Here is a 14,423-nt window from a genome sequence, read left to right as displayed (position 1 = left end):
TAAACTTCTCTTTAACTCCTCTGTTTCCCTTATTAACAACTTTGACAATTTCCCTTTATACTTTTCTTTATTTCCACCCCTGTGGATACTTATTAGAGGGAATACTCTTTATCATTACAACTATACATTAAACTGTCTCGTTTCTACTGTATATTGTACCACTATGTTTTATTGATCCTGCATTTTACACTGCTATGATTAGTGTCCTCATGTAATATGTCTGTGTTAATCTGAAATGTCCATTGTATATACAACTGATGTTGCTATATGTTATTTTGCTGTATTTTATTTGTACTTTATTATGGAGCTTATCTCCCCGGGCCTCTACTGAAAATGGACATATATCCAGTTAGACTAGCCCAGTCAACAAATGTAAAATAAAATAAACAGCCAATAAACTACAATTTCTGGGCCATAAACCACTCCTCTTGTGGTAAATAGGCTACCTAGTGCTTACCACTCCCAGTGATAAGCTAGAAGGCTTCCCGCCAACACAGAAAGGCTTGGGGGGGGGGGGCTCATAAGCTTACAAAACAGTCCTAGATACAGCAAATCTGTATCTGGACTAGACTAGTTACAGGAAATGTGGGATCAAGTGCAAACGCAGGGTTTTAAACTAGAAAGTTGAAAGAGATGGCAAATCTGGCCAAACAGACAATAAACTAAAATTTCTGGGCCAGAAACCACTCCTCCTGTGGTAGGTAGGCTACCTAGTGCTTACCACTCCCACTATTAGTCCTTTCTTCATGCCCTTTCTTCTAAGTCCCTTTTTACTGTATTCCATTAAGAGTGTGTGTTTTTGCACACCAGTCCTAACCTCATGCATATGTCATCCACAGAGAATATCCTTAATCAATGTACTAGTCTTACTGTAATTTTTCTACAGCTGTTCCAACAGACGGGAATATTTACTTTGTCTGGATGCATGCTACCAACCAATACTTCTCCTGACAGAAAAAAGGATATTAGCAATAATGATCATCTTTTTGTCTTTGCTGTAGGCAACACAGGTCAGAAGTGTCTAAGGTCACCTTGTGCAGGTCTTTTGCTACACTGAGTGTAATAAAATCCCTACTAACTGTACCCAAAGCTCATTCTGCTAGAGCTACAGCTACATTCTCAGGTTTTCTTAGGACTTCTTCTATTGATGACTTTTATGTGACTGCATCCTGAGCTTCCCTGTATACCTTCGTAAGATGCAGTACATTGGATATGATCTTAAGATCCAGATCAACTTTTGGTGTCGACTTTCTGGATGCTGTTCTGTCTTAATGCTACCCAAGAGAGAAGCTAGGGACTCTGTCCTGCTGTTGAAGTGAAAAGTGAATGAACTGGATCATGTAAAATATGAAAATTATGTATTTAGCATAATGTAGATCTTCAAGATCCATGTTTGTTCACTTTAACATCCTTGCCTACCATCCCCCTTTCTAGTGGGAAGTTCTTGTGGAGGGAAGGGGCAAACAATTAAGTGCTACATATGCTGTTGCTGTGTGAAGGTGGCAAGTACAATCTAGGAAGAGGTGTTTGGGGGAAGGAGGCGTAGCGCAGTGTGAAAGCTTTTTGAGTCATAGGAATCCTTAAAGCTGTTGAGAAATTGCTTCCCATGACGGTCGTGCTACCGAAAGTAATGGACATGGATCGAGAAAATCTAATATTATGGGAGATATATAACGTGTGTTTCACCAGCTGCATGCCTTTGGGAGGTGGGGGAGAAACAGGCACACCAAAAGAAAAGGCATTTGTATGCAGAGAAGACGTGCAGAGACTCTACACCACAGCTAAGAATTGAACCACAAACCCTGGTGCTGTAAGACAGCAATGCTACTAGCTGTACCTTCACATCATCTTGTCTAGGAACAGCTAATTTTAAATAAATTAACATGGCAAAAGTTGACTGTTTAATGCACTGTTTTGGTACATGTAGATTTGTTTAATCTAATGAATTTAGCAACTAAAGAATGCCAGTGGTATCTTAATTCGCTGATTTGTGAGAGATTGTCAGTTTTATTGTGTTAGTCCTGTTATGATACTCTTGGGTGCTGTATTCTGGTGAGATTGTTATGAAGGTACAGAAGAGTTTGAATATTAAACTAAAAGAACTCCACAGTGGAAGCTTTGAACTCGGAGTTCTGTGAAGACTTTCAAATCACCACGTCAAGTGCTGATGTTCCAAATCTTGTTTCTGCTCCACAATATACCTTTTAGTAGCATTTTATAATTTGAACAGACTTTTCAGTTGGTCTGAATTTAAGGGAATATAGAACAGGTAAATCAGCAAAAGAAGTCGTGCTAAATTTCAAGATCCTAGAAAGTTTTGTGCAATGCTTGAGTTTTGCAGTGGGCAACAGTTTAGAGATGGTCATGCCTTTTAGTTCATTGTTGCAGTGTTTGAAATTTTTTTTGATGAGCTTGATACTGTTTTAATACATGACTGGACAGATGTCCACCTCTATCACTGTTGCAGCATTCTACATAGAATGATGTCTCACCCAAGGCAGTCTGATACTGGGCCAGCATGAAAAAAACTAAAAATGATCTGGTATGCACTGTACGTCACATTTATGCTTCCTACACAGAACGTAGGGCGTAAAAGGGATATGCCATTGAAGCTTCTGCATATGCAGCCAGGCAAGAGGAAGCATTTCTGGCTGCAAAAGTTTTGGTTAGTTGCATCTGTACATCCGTTTTATGCCCTGCGTTCTGTGCAGGGAGCATAAATGTGACATATAGTGCATACAAGATCTTTTTTATGCTTTTGCATACTGGCTGTCAGGCTGCCCTGGGTGAGGCATCCCTTCTATGTAGAGTACTGCAGAATTGAAGAGAAAGACATCTACTGTTATGGTAAGGTTTTACATAACTGTACTTTACTGACTGACTGTAATGGGCGTTAGAGGGTTAACATGGATGGATATTATGAGACTGAGAGCCATGGAAGTTGACAAGGATGATAAGATACAGTCATTGCATGGAACCTTGAGTTGTAAACTGGGGCAAATATTGAGACACTGTGTAGTGTCCTGAGCTACTGAGGAGGGAGTAAGGGACTCTGTAGAATCATGCAGTTGTGTTCAAACTGGTGTTGCTACAGAAGAGAATTCATGAGGTTCATCAGGAGTATTGTATGAACAACTTTCAATTCATTCATAGAGGTTCAGCATTTTTTTTTAATTCTCCTCTCCATCCTTAGGCACCAACAGAACGGCAGCTAAGATATAAAGAGAAGGTGGCAGAGCTGAGGAAAAGGCGAAATGCAGGATTAACCAAGGAACAGAAGGAAAAATACATGGTAGAGCTGAAATTGCATCTCCTTTGTTCTGTAATCTTGTTAAGCTGGTCTACATTGAATCACATATTGCTTTTCTGAAACTCTGTCTGAGAAAGTTGTTTAGGAGATCAAGGATGACTTTTTCTGTACCTTAAGCTTTGCTGTGTTTTTCACTATTTCATTATACTAACAGTAGAGGCTTTTTAGGCTGGTTGCAGTTTTAGAGGTTGTATGAATGATAAATTGTCCTGATTGCTGTTTGTACAGGAACACCGACAGAAATATGGGAACACTCGGGAGCCTCTCTTAGAGAACATCACTAGTGAATATGATTTGGAACTATTCAGAAGAGCACAAGCAAGAGCGTCTGAAGACTTGGTAAGTCATTGATCTTAAATACTTCAGTGATGTAATCTTTAGTTTTATCATACCTCTTAACCACTTGGTGCAAGAATTCTGGACAAAGCCTGAAATAATGGTGAAACAAGGCCCAAAAATAGAGACCGATTTTAAATTTTGTCCTTATAAACTTAGAAAGGTGAAAAAAATGACAAGAATTGTATTAGCATGCATTTGATGAAGGACATGAAATTTGAAACTCAAATTGATGCCATTATTTAGTGACTTCAGTCCTTGGCAATTTGCCAGAAAACCACAGATTTTATGAGCAACAAACCAAAACTATGAGACAAAAATCTGGATGGTTGAGACATGTGCCTCCAAAACAGAAGTTGACAATTTCTTTTTTTTTTTATAGAAAAATTAATAACTACTGCATTATTAGAATGGATACACTACTAAACCACCAGTGAAACCAGTAAAGTACTCTTTGGCACAAAGCTGTACCTTTTGTGTTCTCACATCAGCATTGAGCCCTGCACATGGAGGAGTCTGCTTTGCGTAGTTTTGCTCTTGTAAGGGCAGGTTACGTATTCGGTATAGGAAATAATGGATTACTGTACTTCTGAGAGTCTTGGTAAAGTAAACTAGGCAAGGCGATGGGGGCAGAAATAAGGGGCATTATCATTTCCTGTAGTAGTGCTTTTTCTTGGTATGTAATTTAATACTGCTAAAGAGTGACTTTCTTTGCTGGGACACGAGTAAACAAAGCTTTTAGTTTTGTGAAATATGCTAAATGATGTTCTTCGTGTTTCACTGTTGCAGTCATCACACTTGGGTTATCTGCCTGCAGGTAGCCCTCAGTTGGCCTGAATACCAGAGACTTAGTAGTTCTGCGTCGGTTGCTCTCGCTTCAGGACTGATTTCAGGTTGTCAGGGGTATAAAATCAGGCAGCAGACGCCATTACATCAGTCTTTCTTGCTGAGGAGCCCGAAGCAACAGCAGTTCGCACGAGTGCCGGTCGGCCACTACCTGAGTTTTCGTTTACGAATTGAATCATTCTGATGTCTTCTAAAGCTAACTACCCCGTTGGGGATCCTTTTTTCTTGCTCTAACTAATGTCAGAAAAAGTTAACAATTGTCTTGCCTGTGGAAAGCAAATACCACATTGAGATTTTCATTCTTACTGCATCACCTGTTTAGGGCCAGACCACGACGTACTGCGCTGTCGGTTTTGTGCCTTGTTCAATGCCCGAACCATTCGTCGTCAGGCCCTTATTGTCACTCAGTACTTTCGTTCTCGATCTCCATATTCCAAAATGGCTTCGGTAAGCCATCCACCTACCGATATTCTGAAAACACGTAAGAATAAAGAGAGAGAGACAAGCCTGCACAGGTCCAAAGCTGCCGACGACGCTTCCATTGAGCTATTTGCCAGTTCGCCGGTACTCAGTGAGGTGTTTTTGCAGACCCTGATGCCCGCTTCAGTGGATTTGCAGGCCTCTACCGAGACCCGTTGGGAGTCCGGTATGCTGCAAGACTCTTCTTCGACCATGGAACCTGCAGATGTCTCTACCTTGGATGGGTTTGGAGCCGCTGAACAGGCACTGGCTTCTGAGGAAGTTCTTCGCACTACCGATGTTTGACACAAACCGACTTCAGTTCTGTCTAAAACTACCGAGTTTCTAAGGCCAAGAGTACGCACTACGCCTAGAAAACCGACAACCAAAGTGCATGCACCTGCTCCCCTGCCACAACATAAAATGCTTAGAATGGCAGAAGACCTTATTATGCTGATTAAGGGAAGTCAGCCTTCCCCTGCTAAGAGAAAAAGAGATCAGTCCCCAGCAGCTTCAACAGACCAAGAGTCCGACTCTGAGGTTTCTGACTATGAAGACATGCCCTTATCTGCTTATGAGGATTCAGATGCAGAGGAATCGATTCCCTCTGCCTCTCCTCCAGAGGATTTTTCTTTTGGTGAAACCTTACATGCTTTAAGAGAGCATTTCCATTGGGAATGCCAAGACTATCCTCAGTCCAAAAAGAGACTCAGAGAGTTTCTAGACTTGCCACAACATAGACCTTAGCAATACCCCCAGTCCTGAAAGTTGTTGATGTCTTTATGGAATCCAGTCTTACACTCCTGATACTTTACCCCCTGCTCCTAGGAAACCAGACAAGGTACTACAGAGTACCTGACTCTCATAAATTCCTTTTCAGAAATCCTACTGCTGACCCAGAGATCATTTCCCAAGGGCCTAAAGGTATCAAGGCAACTACAGCTAAGAATCCCACCCCTTCGGACAGGGATTCCAGAGCTTTGGATAGATGGGGTAAGAAAGTATATACTTCTGCAACTCTCGCCATTAGGGCCTTGAATTGTCAGTTTCACATGCTGAAGTATCAACAACATATTATGTAACTTATTAAGCAAAAAATAGCTACCTTTACATACTGTGCAGAAAATAAAAGAATTGCAAGAACTTATGCATTCCGCAAGCCAAGTCAGAAAGCATACATTGCAGTGTGGCTTTGATGCCCTAGAAGCATCTTGCAGGGCAGCAGTCACTGGTTCTGTACTGAGATGACATGCTTGGCTTAAGGAGCAAACCTTGCCAGACCATGTCAAATCAAAGTTATTAGACGCTCCTTTGAACAAGGACAATCTGTTTGGCACCAAAGCAGAAGAGGTTCTTAAAAAGATGGAAGAAAAAGCTAAATCTATGCAGACAGTTAAAGAATTCCTACAAGTGCAGCCTCCTAGATTCAGTAGGCATCGTCCCTCAAAACACTGGTCCTTTCCAGTCCCCTCCTGGCCGTCTCAAACTAGACCCAGGGGAAACAGACCACTCAGACTACAGTGTCATGGTATGCAGAGATCCAAGCAATGGAGTGCCCCCACCCCCAAAGCAGGGAATGCTAAGCCACCTCCCTACAGTAAGACCTCACAATGACTTCTCGAATCCACTCCCCACCTCTGCCCAGCTGCTTGTGCCCGTAGGAGGAAAACTTGCCCTTCATGCAAAAAACTGGATGTCCATCACCAAAGACCGATGGGTCCCCAACATTGTATCCCGGGGTACAAATTCTACTTTCACTCACTGGCAACCACAAAAGGGCTCCCAGACCTTCCTCCAAACCAGTGGGCAGAGGCACAAAACCAAGTTCAATCCCTGCTCTCTATAAGGGCAATTCAACCTATTCCTACAGAACAGATGGGTCAAGGATTCTATTCCAGACTTTTCCTGGTACCCAGAAAAGAGGGCACTTGGCGCCCAATCCTAGATCTTTCAATTCGCAACACCTTCCTGGTGGTACCAAAATTCAAATGCTCACCCTGCAGCAGCTTCTACCTATGCTAGCCAAAGGTGCCTGGTTAGTCACCCTAGACTTAAAAGAAGCCTATCTGCACATCCCTATAAGGGAGTCATGCAGGAAATATCTTTGCTTCAGGGCAGGATCTATGCATTATCAGTTCTCTGCACTTCCCTTTGGCTTTTCCACTGCTCCCAGAGTAGTCACAAAATGCCTGGCTCCAGCCATTGCTTACTGCAGACAGAGAAATATTCAAATTTACCTGTACTTGGACGACTGCCTGATTCAGGCAGACAGTCAGGAAATGCTGTTGCAGCACCTGACATTTGTAAAAAACCTTCTAACCTCCCCGGGGTATATCATCAATGAAAAGAAATCAAAACTAGTCCCCAGTCAAAAGATTGTATTCTTGGGAGCAAGCTTGAACACAGTATCCCAGATGGCATTCCTCATTCCAGAAAAACAAGCCTATCTGATAAGACTATTTTACCCGAATGGCCACTAGAACCCAGCTGTCCACAAGGAAAATCCTGCAGGCCCTAGGGTTCATGGCCTCTTGCATCCTACTAATTCCATATGCCAGACAGCATATGAGGAATCTTCAGTGGTACTTAAAAGTCTTTGGTGCCAACATTCTCAGGACCTGGAAACCATCATTCCTATCATACCCTGTCTAAGGACAGAGTTTCTTTGGTGGGCAGCAACATGCAACCACAACAAGGGACTGCCCTTTACTCAACCCCACGCCACCCAGACCCTAACCACAGACTCATCAAACTATGCCTGGGGGGCACACATGGACGGCAAGTGCATTCAGAGCCACTGGAGCCCAAGTCAATTTCATCTGCATGTCAACCAGAAAGAAATGCTAGCTGTGCAGCTTGCTCTGACAGCTTTCAGATCCCTACTGTCACCAGGACACCTGCTAATAAAAACAGACAACACCACAGTTATGTGGTACATCAATAAGCAGGGGGAACCCACTCTTACCCACTCTGCAGACTAGCCATGGCCCTGTGGAACACGGCCTTGGACATGCAGGTCACTCTGCAAGCTCAATTCCTGCCAGGCAAACAAAACTCACTGGCAGACGACTTAAGCAGAAATCTCCTAGACCCACATGAGTGGCAATTAGAGCCCAGCACCTTCAACCTTCTGATTCAGAAATGGGGGACCCCAGAGGTGGCTCTCTTTGCCTCCCCCTGCAATCACCAGCTCAGCAAATTCTGCATCAGGACACCTCACAGCAGGGCCTGGAAAGTGGATGTCCTATCCTTCCATTGGGTAAACCTCTCAATTTATGCATTCCCCCCCTCTGCCTCTTCTCTCAAGAATATTACTCAAGATAAGACAGGACAGACCAAGGGCAATCCTGATTGCCCCGGACTGGCCACGCCAGCACTGGTACCCACTCCTGCCCAACCTGTCACCAGTGCCATCCTGGCACCTACCCCAGATCCCAACACTCCTCACTCAGCAGGGAGGACAGATCTTGCATCCGCAACTGCAAACCCTGAATCTTGCAGCCTGACTTATTCCTTGAATTCTCCCCTAGTGACCGGCCTAAGTAAGCAAGTGCTGGACGTCATTCTTGAAGCCAGAAGACCCAGTACAAGGAAATCCTGTGCTGACAAGTGGAAAAGGTATTATTCCTATATTCAGTTTAAAGGAGAGGACACAGCACTGCCCTCCTTACCTCTAATCCTGGATTACCTAGCAGATCTACTCCACAGAGGCTTATCCCACTGAGCCACCTCTCTTCTCTCACCCTCTCATCAAACAGTTCCTGAGAGGGGCAAACAACTTAAGGCCACCAAGGAGAGCACCCACCCCTGCTTGGGACTTTAACTCTGTACTGGAAAAACTCACACCCCCCCCCCCCCCCTTTGAGCCTGCATCGTCAGCAGAGTTAAAATTCCTCTCTTGGAAAACAGCCTTGCTTCTGGCCATCACTTCAGCTAGAAGAGTGTCTGAGTTACAACCAGTTATGGCTGTGGAACCCTTCATTATTTTTCATGCTGACAGGGTCTCCCTCAGAACTAACCCTTCCTTTATGCCTAAAGTGGTGTCCACTGTGGCTCTCAGCTAATCTATCCACTTGCCAATCTTCTTCCCTAATCCTCAGAATAAAGGGGAAAGGATCCTGCACTCCTTGGACGTGCACAGAAAGCTCAATTCTACCTTGATAGGACTAAGCCCCTTCAGGAAATCTGACCAGTTACTAGTCAGTTTTGCACCTGGGGCAGAGGGCAAGGCCATTTCAAGACAAACAATTTCCAAAATGGATAGCACACTGTATCCATTTCTGTGCTCCAAACACCATGGGAAACCAACCCCTCAGGGGGTCAGAACACATTCCACTAGGGCAATTTCTACCTGTACAGCATTCCTCAGGGGAGTCCCTACCAGGGACATTCTGGAAGCTTCTACCTGGAGTTCTGTACACACCTTCACCAAGCATTACCACCTGCCTATCTTTTCCAAATCCAGGGCAGGTTTTGCAACAGCAGTCCTGCAGGGCATACTAGCCAGCCCCAACTCTTCTTGACTGCCTCCACCCTTTCTTCAGTTTTGGGAATCAACCCAAGTGTGATGACTGCAACAGTGAAACGCGAAGAACATAGTATATTTGTGTACACTTACCATAAATGTAGATGAGTGTATTCACTGTTGCAGTCCTGGTTTCCCACCCTCCAGGCCCCTTGTCTCTCTTTCTGTATGTCTGTTACTCACCCCTTACAGGGCTATTGGTATTTAATTTTACTGGTGTTTTTTTTTCCCCCCACCATAATTTAGCTCCCTATTTGGGGGGCTCCTGACATTTGGGGCAAGAAAAACTGATGTAATGGCATCAGCTGCTTGTTTTTATACCCCTGACGACCTGACCTCAATCCTGAAGCAGCAGCAACCAACGCAGAAATACTAAATCTCTGGTATTCGGGCCGACTGAGGGCTACCTGCAGGCAGATAACCCAAGTGTGATGACTGCCACAGTGAATACACTCGAACATCTACATTTATAGTAAGTGTACACAACTTAATTTCTAAACACAAGCTTCCTTCTGTGCATTTGTGTCACAGCAGCTTCTAGTATGAGGATTCAATTCCTTCTTTGCTGCAGTATAGGCAGTAGAAATATTGGATGTTAAGTAATGTTGTTAATTTCATTGTAGTGCATGTGGTGTGGTGATTGTGCTCTAGTATTTGGAAGAAACAAGTCAGTTAAGCACTAGAGTGGTGTGTGATCTGATCTTAAGTGATCTAAAGTTGTTTTTCATTTGGTCTTCAACTCGGATCCAACTCTGCTGAATACTACAGCTCTAGGATCCGAAAAATCTGAGCTCCTCCCCTACCCATAATTCCCAGCTCCACCTTCATCCCTCAGATCTTATTTACTGCATTTTCAAACAGCACGAGATAACGAATATCTGCGCTCCTTTTGGTTCTTGTAAGTAGTTTTCAAAGTTTTTGCCTTAAAATCTCTTTTTGTCTCTGTTAATTATCTCCCCTGTCCTAAATCTGTAACTGCATCATGGGTCCCTTCCGTTTACAGTTCTTATCTCTTTTTATTTTCCTTTTCCCCTTTCTTTAAAAAAAAAAAAATCTATCTACAATTTTGCTTTTAGTGGTTAGCTCTGTGTTTAAAGCCCTTCCTGTGTTTTCCTCTGTTTAACAAATTTTCCATTACTTTCCCGAGTTGTCCGTTATTATGTCTGATAAGCCAGTGGGGTTTAAAAGGTGCAGTACTTGTGAGCATAAAATTCCTCTAGCCAATGCCCACATGAAATGCATTGTTTGCTTAGGGGCCTCACATCTGGATTCTTCTTGTTCCATATGTGCTGGGTTCAGTCAGCACTCGCTGTTTGACAGGAGGAACAAAAATTGATCCTGAGGGGTCATCTGCCTTCTTCCTTCTCTTCTGGTTCTCCATCCACTTCAGGGGCTCCTGCCAACAGGCACAAGGAGAAGAAAAGGTCCCTGAACAGAAGTTCTTCTTTGCCCGGGGAGCCTTCTTGCAAGTCCACCAAAACTAAGCCCTTGGATCCAAGTATTGTCGAGGAACCAGTCCAGTTCTGATCCCCTAGTTTTTATCCAGAGCTGGTTTCCTCCAGGCCCAAGTCACCACTACTTCATTCCCCTAAACCAGCCTCCAGGCCTCCTTCATTTGCTTCATCCTCCAGGTCCTTCTGGAGCCTTTTTGAAGCTGCGGTCGACAGAATGTTGATGAAGTTCCTCAAGGCACAAATTCAGCTGGGGGTTTTGCCCGCTCCGTCCCTTGTTGGATCCAGCAGCCTCCAGCCTGCTTTTGTCCCTATCTCTACTTCTCTGATCTGACCCCCGGCTTTAGAGTTGTCTGATCTGAGGATCCCGAGAACCAACTCATAAGAGTCGGCAGATACGTTTACCTCAACTTCGGTTGCCCTGAGTACGTTGGCCGCAACAGTTTTGGATTGGGGCTACTCTCTGAGCTGTAGCACTGGTGTCAGGTCCAAGGGATTCTTGTCAACTGCAGAGTTTTTGGAGCTGTCTCTTCCCTCGGAGCCTCTGTGTGCTTCATAGTTCGGCTGTGACTTCCCTCTCAGATCCAGGAGTGGCGGGAACACATAGGGTTTCTCCACCGACAGCTTCAGCTCTGGTGAGGGTTACCTCAGATTCCCGTTTGCCCTTGGCGTTTGAGGTGGTGGAGAGGGTTCTCTCCACCCCTAGGAGAAACTCTGCTCCCCCCACCCCGGAGCCCTGTCCCTCCTCAGGAGAGTTTGTGCAAGAGGCATCCCTTTTGTCTCTTCCCGGGCAGCCTGCCAAAAAGAGCTTCCAGACTTCTTCCCAATTGGAACACCTTGAGTCTTCCAATACCTCCCTAGAGCATCCCACTGGGGAGTTCTCTCATAAGCATACATGCAAAAGGAGACACGTGGATTTCTCTCCAGATTCCCTCACTGAGGAAGGGGAAGGTTCCCCCAGATCACCACCTAGGGATGTCTCATTTGGAGACATCATGGAAATCCTGCGCCAAAAAGGTGGGTGGTCATCCAAAACCCTAACTCAGATGAGTCGGTGTTCCTGGAAGCCTTTGGGTCAGGCCCATCTATATCTTGGGTGTCCCCCTTGCAGGCCATCTTATCCATCTTGTCTCCCGCATGGCATGGAAGGAGCCGGACACAGTGGAATCCATCTCTAAACACCCGGACAAAATCCTTAGAGCACCTTCAGATAGGCCACATTGGACTAAGGGCATCCCTGTCGATGCAATGGTGGTTGCAGCAGCTGCCAAGATGGAGCTGGCTCAGGAAAGCTCCTTCACCCTCCAATTAGGGAGTCTCGGGTGGTGGACAGATTCAGGAAGCGGGTGCACGCTTCAGCTACCTTCGCTTTGCGGGCGCTGAATTATTTGGCACGTGACCAGACTTCAGAGAGACCTGGTAAAGGTGCTGTCTAGTTCTGCCCCAGGGTCCATGTCTGTTGAGGAACCGAAAACTTTTTCCTCCAAAATGGCCACCCTCTTTTCTGTAGTTAATATGTCCATGAGACTGATCTTGCATATGGCAGAGGGTACCTCACGGGCGGCCGGTTTAGGCATTGCCATAAGGTGACACACCTGGATGCAGTTATGTGATTTCATAGAACCCTTTAAGGTGTCTTTTACTATTGCTCCCGTTAACAGATCATCTTTGTTTGGTCCCAATGTTAGAGACCCATTCTCCCAGAGTGAGAAGAATGGGAAGACCTTGTCTGCCATCAGAATCCATTTTGCTACCCCACCCTCCCCAACGGTCCTTTTCCAGGAACCATTATGGTAGCAAGAAGTTATGATTCCAAAGATCTCAAGGTCTTTCCAGGAATCACCAGGAGAATTTTCCACCAGAGGCAGAGGTGGAAACGGTGTTAATGGCAGATGCCGCCCTCGTGGTAGAGGGAGTCCCATTAACCAGGGGTCTCGAGATACCTTCTTGGACAGGCCCACTCAGCAGTCCTGAAGGATTGCCCGACTGCTTGACTCTGGAGGCAGTCAAGGGATGTTTTTCTCTGTACCCAACACCCTGGGAAGCAATCAGAAATGACTGTTAGGTGTTGAACATAATGTCCAGAGGCTATGTCATTCCCTTTTTCTAAAATCCCTCTCCAACCAAGTCCCTCCCCGATGTTCTACCCAGTCAGAGGGAGGCTGCGGCATTAGAAATTTCAAAGCTACTCGCAAAATGAGTCATCCAGACCGTCCCCCAAAATCAGTTCAGATCAGGCATCTATTCCAGATTCTTTTTAGTGCCCAAGAAAATGGGAGACCTCAGACCTTTTCTGGATCTGACAAACCTGAACATGTCCATTGCCAATTCAAAGTTCCGAATGGTCACACTTCAGTCCATTTTGCCCTTGTAGGATGACTGAATGTGCTCAGTAGACCTTCAGGATGCGTACTATCACATCAAAATGAACAAGCTCTCCCGAAGGTTTCTACACTTTTGGCTGGGAGCCAATCATTACCAGTTCAGAGTACTCCCCTTTGGTCTCACCACAGCCCCCCAGATGTTCACCAAATGCATGGCAGTAGTGGCAGCTCACCTGCGACTGCAAGGATTCCATGTGTTTCCCTGTCTGGACGATTGGCTCCTCACTCCTCCCAACAGGCATTGATTCCTCCAAGCCATGGATTAACTACTTCAGCTAGCCTCAACCTTGGGCATCTCCATCAACCTGAAGAAATCACATCTACACTCTGTACAGGTGATGGACTTCATCAGAGCACATGTGGACATGACACATTGAGTAGCTCTTCTTCCCCCAGACAGGATGTCCACCCTCAGACTCCATGTCATATGGATTCTGGGCATTCCTATACCTCCAGAATGTCTTGTTCTAAGAGCGTTGGGCTTCATGGCTGCCACCATAACTCTTGTTCCTTTGGCTTGTCTCCACAAGAGAGTTCTTCAATGGACTCAAGCAGTTCAGTGGTCCCTCCTTTCTCATCATCTAAACTATCTGATCAGACTATCTTGAGTATGCAAGGATTCTGTTCTCTGGTGGCTTCAGTCGTAGGTTCTAGAACAAGGTCTTCTCTTTATCCATCCTCCCCAAAGGACACGGTGACCACGGATGCCTCCCAGCTTGGGGCGGGGTATTTTTTGGGTCAGGCAGTCCAAGGCACCTGGTCCCCCTTAGAGACCAATTTGCATGTAAATGTTCTGGAGATGAGAGCCATGCTCCTAGCATTGCAAGCCCTTCATACCTCTCTGCCTTCAGGTTCCATTGTAATTCAGACAGATAACATGTCTGTTGTTTTGTACATCAACAAGCAGGGAGGGACCAAGTCTAATTCCTTATGTCGAGAGGCCATGAGACTGTGACAATGGGCGATCTCCTCCAACTGCTTTCTACTGGCAATGCACATTCCTGGGAAGTCAAACAGTCTTGCGGACAGGCTCAGGAGGATTATTCTGATGACCTCATGAGTGGTCTCTGAATCCTTCAGTGGCAGACATGATCCTCCAGAAATGGGATCAG

General features: G+C 45.1%; 1 protein-coding gene across 2 annotated transcripts in view; it reads left to right on the top strand.

Moving 5' to 3' along the window:
• The window catches only part of KAT7 (lysine acetyltransferase 7), a 609,598-nt gene that overhangs the window by 256,941 nt on the left and 338,234 nt on the right, over nucleotides 1-14,423 (top strand). For both annotated transcript variants that reach the window (XM_044055078.1, XM_044055079.1), the window contains 2 exons: nucleotides 3,194-3,292; nucleotides 3,539-3,649. In XM_044055078.1, coding sequence (XP_043911013.1) covers nucleotides 3,194-3,292; nucleotides 3,539-3,649 — 210 coding nt within the window. The remainder of the gene's footprint in view (nucleotides 1-3,193; nucleotides 3,293-3,538; nucleotides 3,650-14,423) is intronic.

The sequence above is a fragment of the Protopterus annectens genome, chromosome 13.part0 (assembly GCF_019279795.1).
Source record: "Protopterus annectens isolate FY-2018-M chromosome 13.part0, PAN1.0, whole genome shotgun sequence".
NCBI lineage: Eukaryota > Metazoa > Chordata > Ceratodontiformes > Protopteridae > Protopterus > Protopterus annectens.
This window is presented reverse-complemented; position numbering and strand designations above follow the sequence as displayed.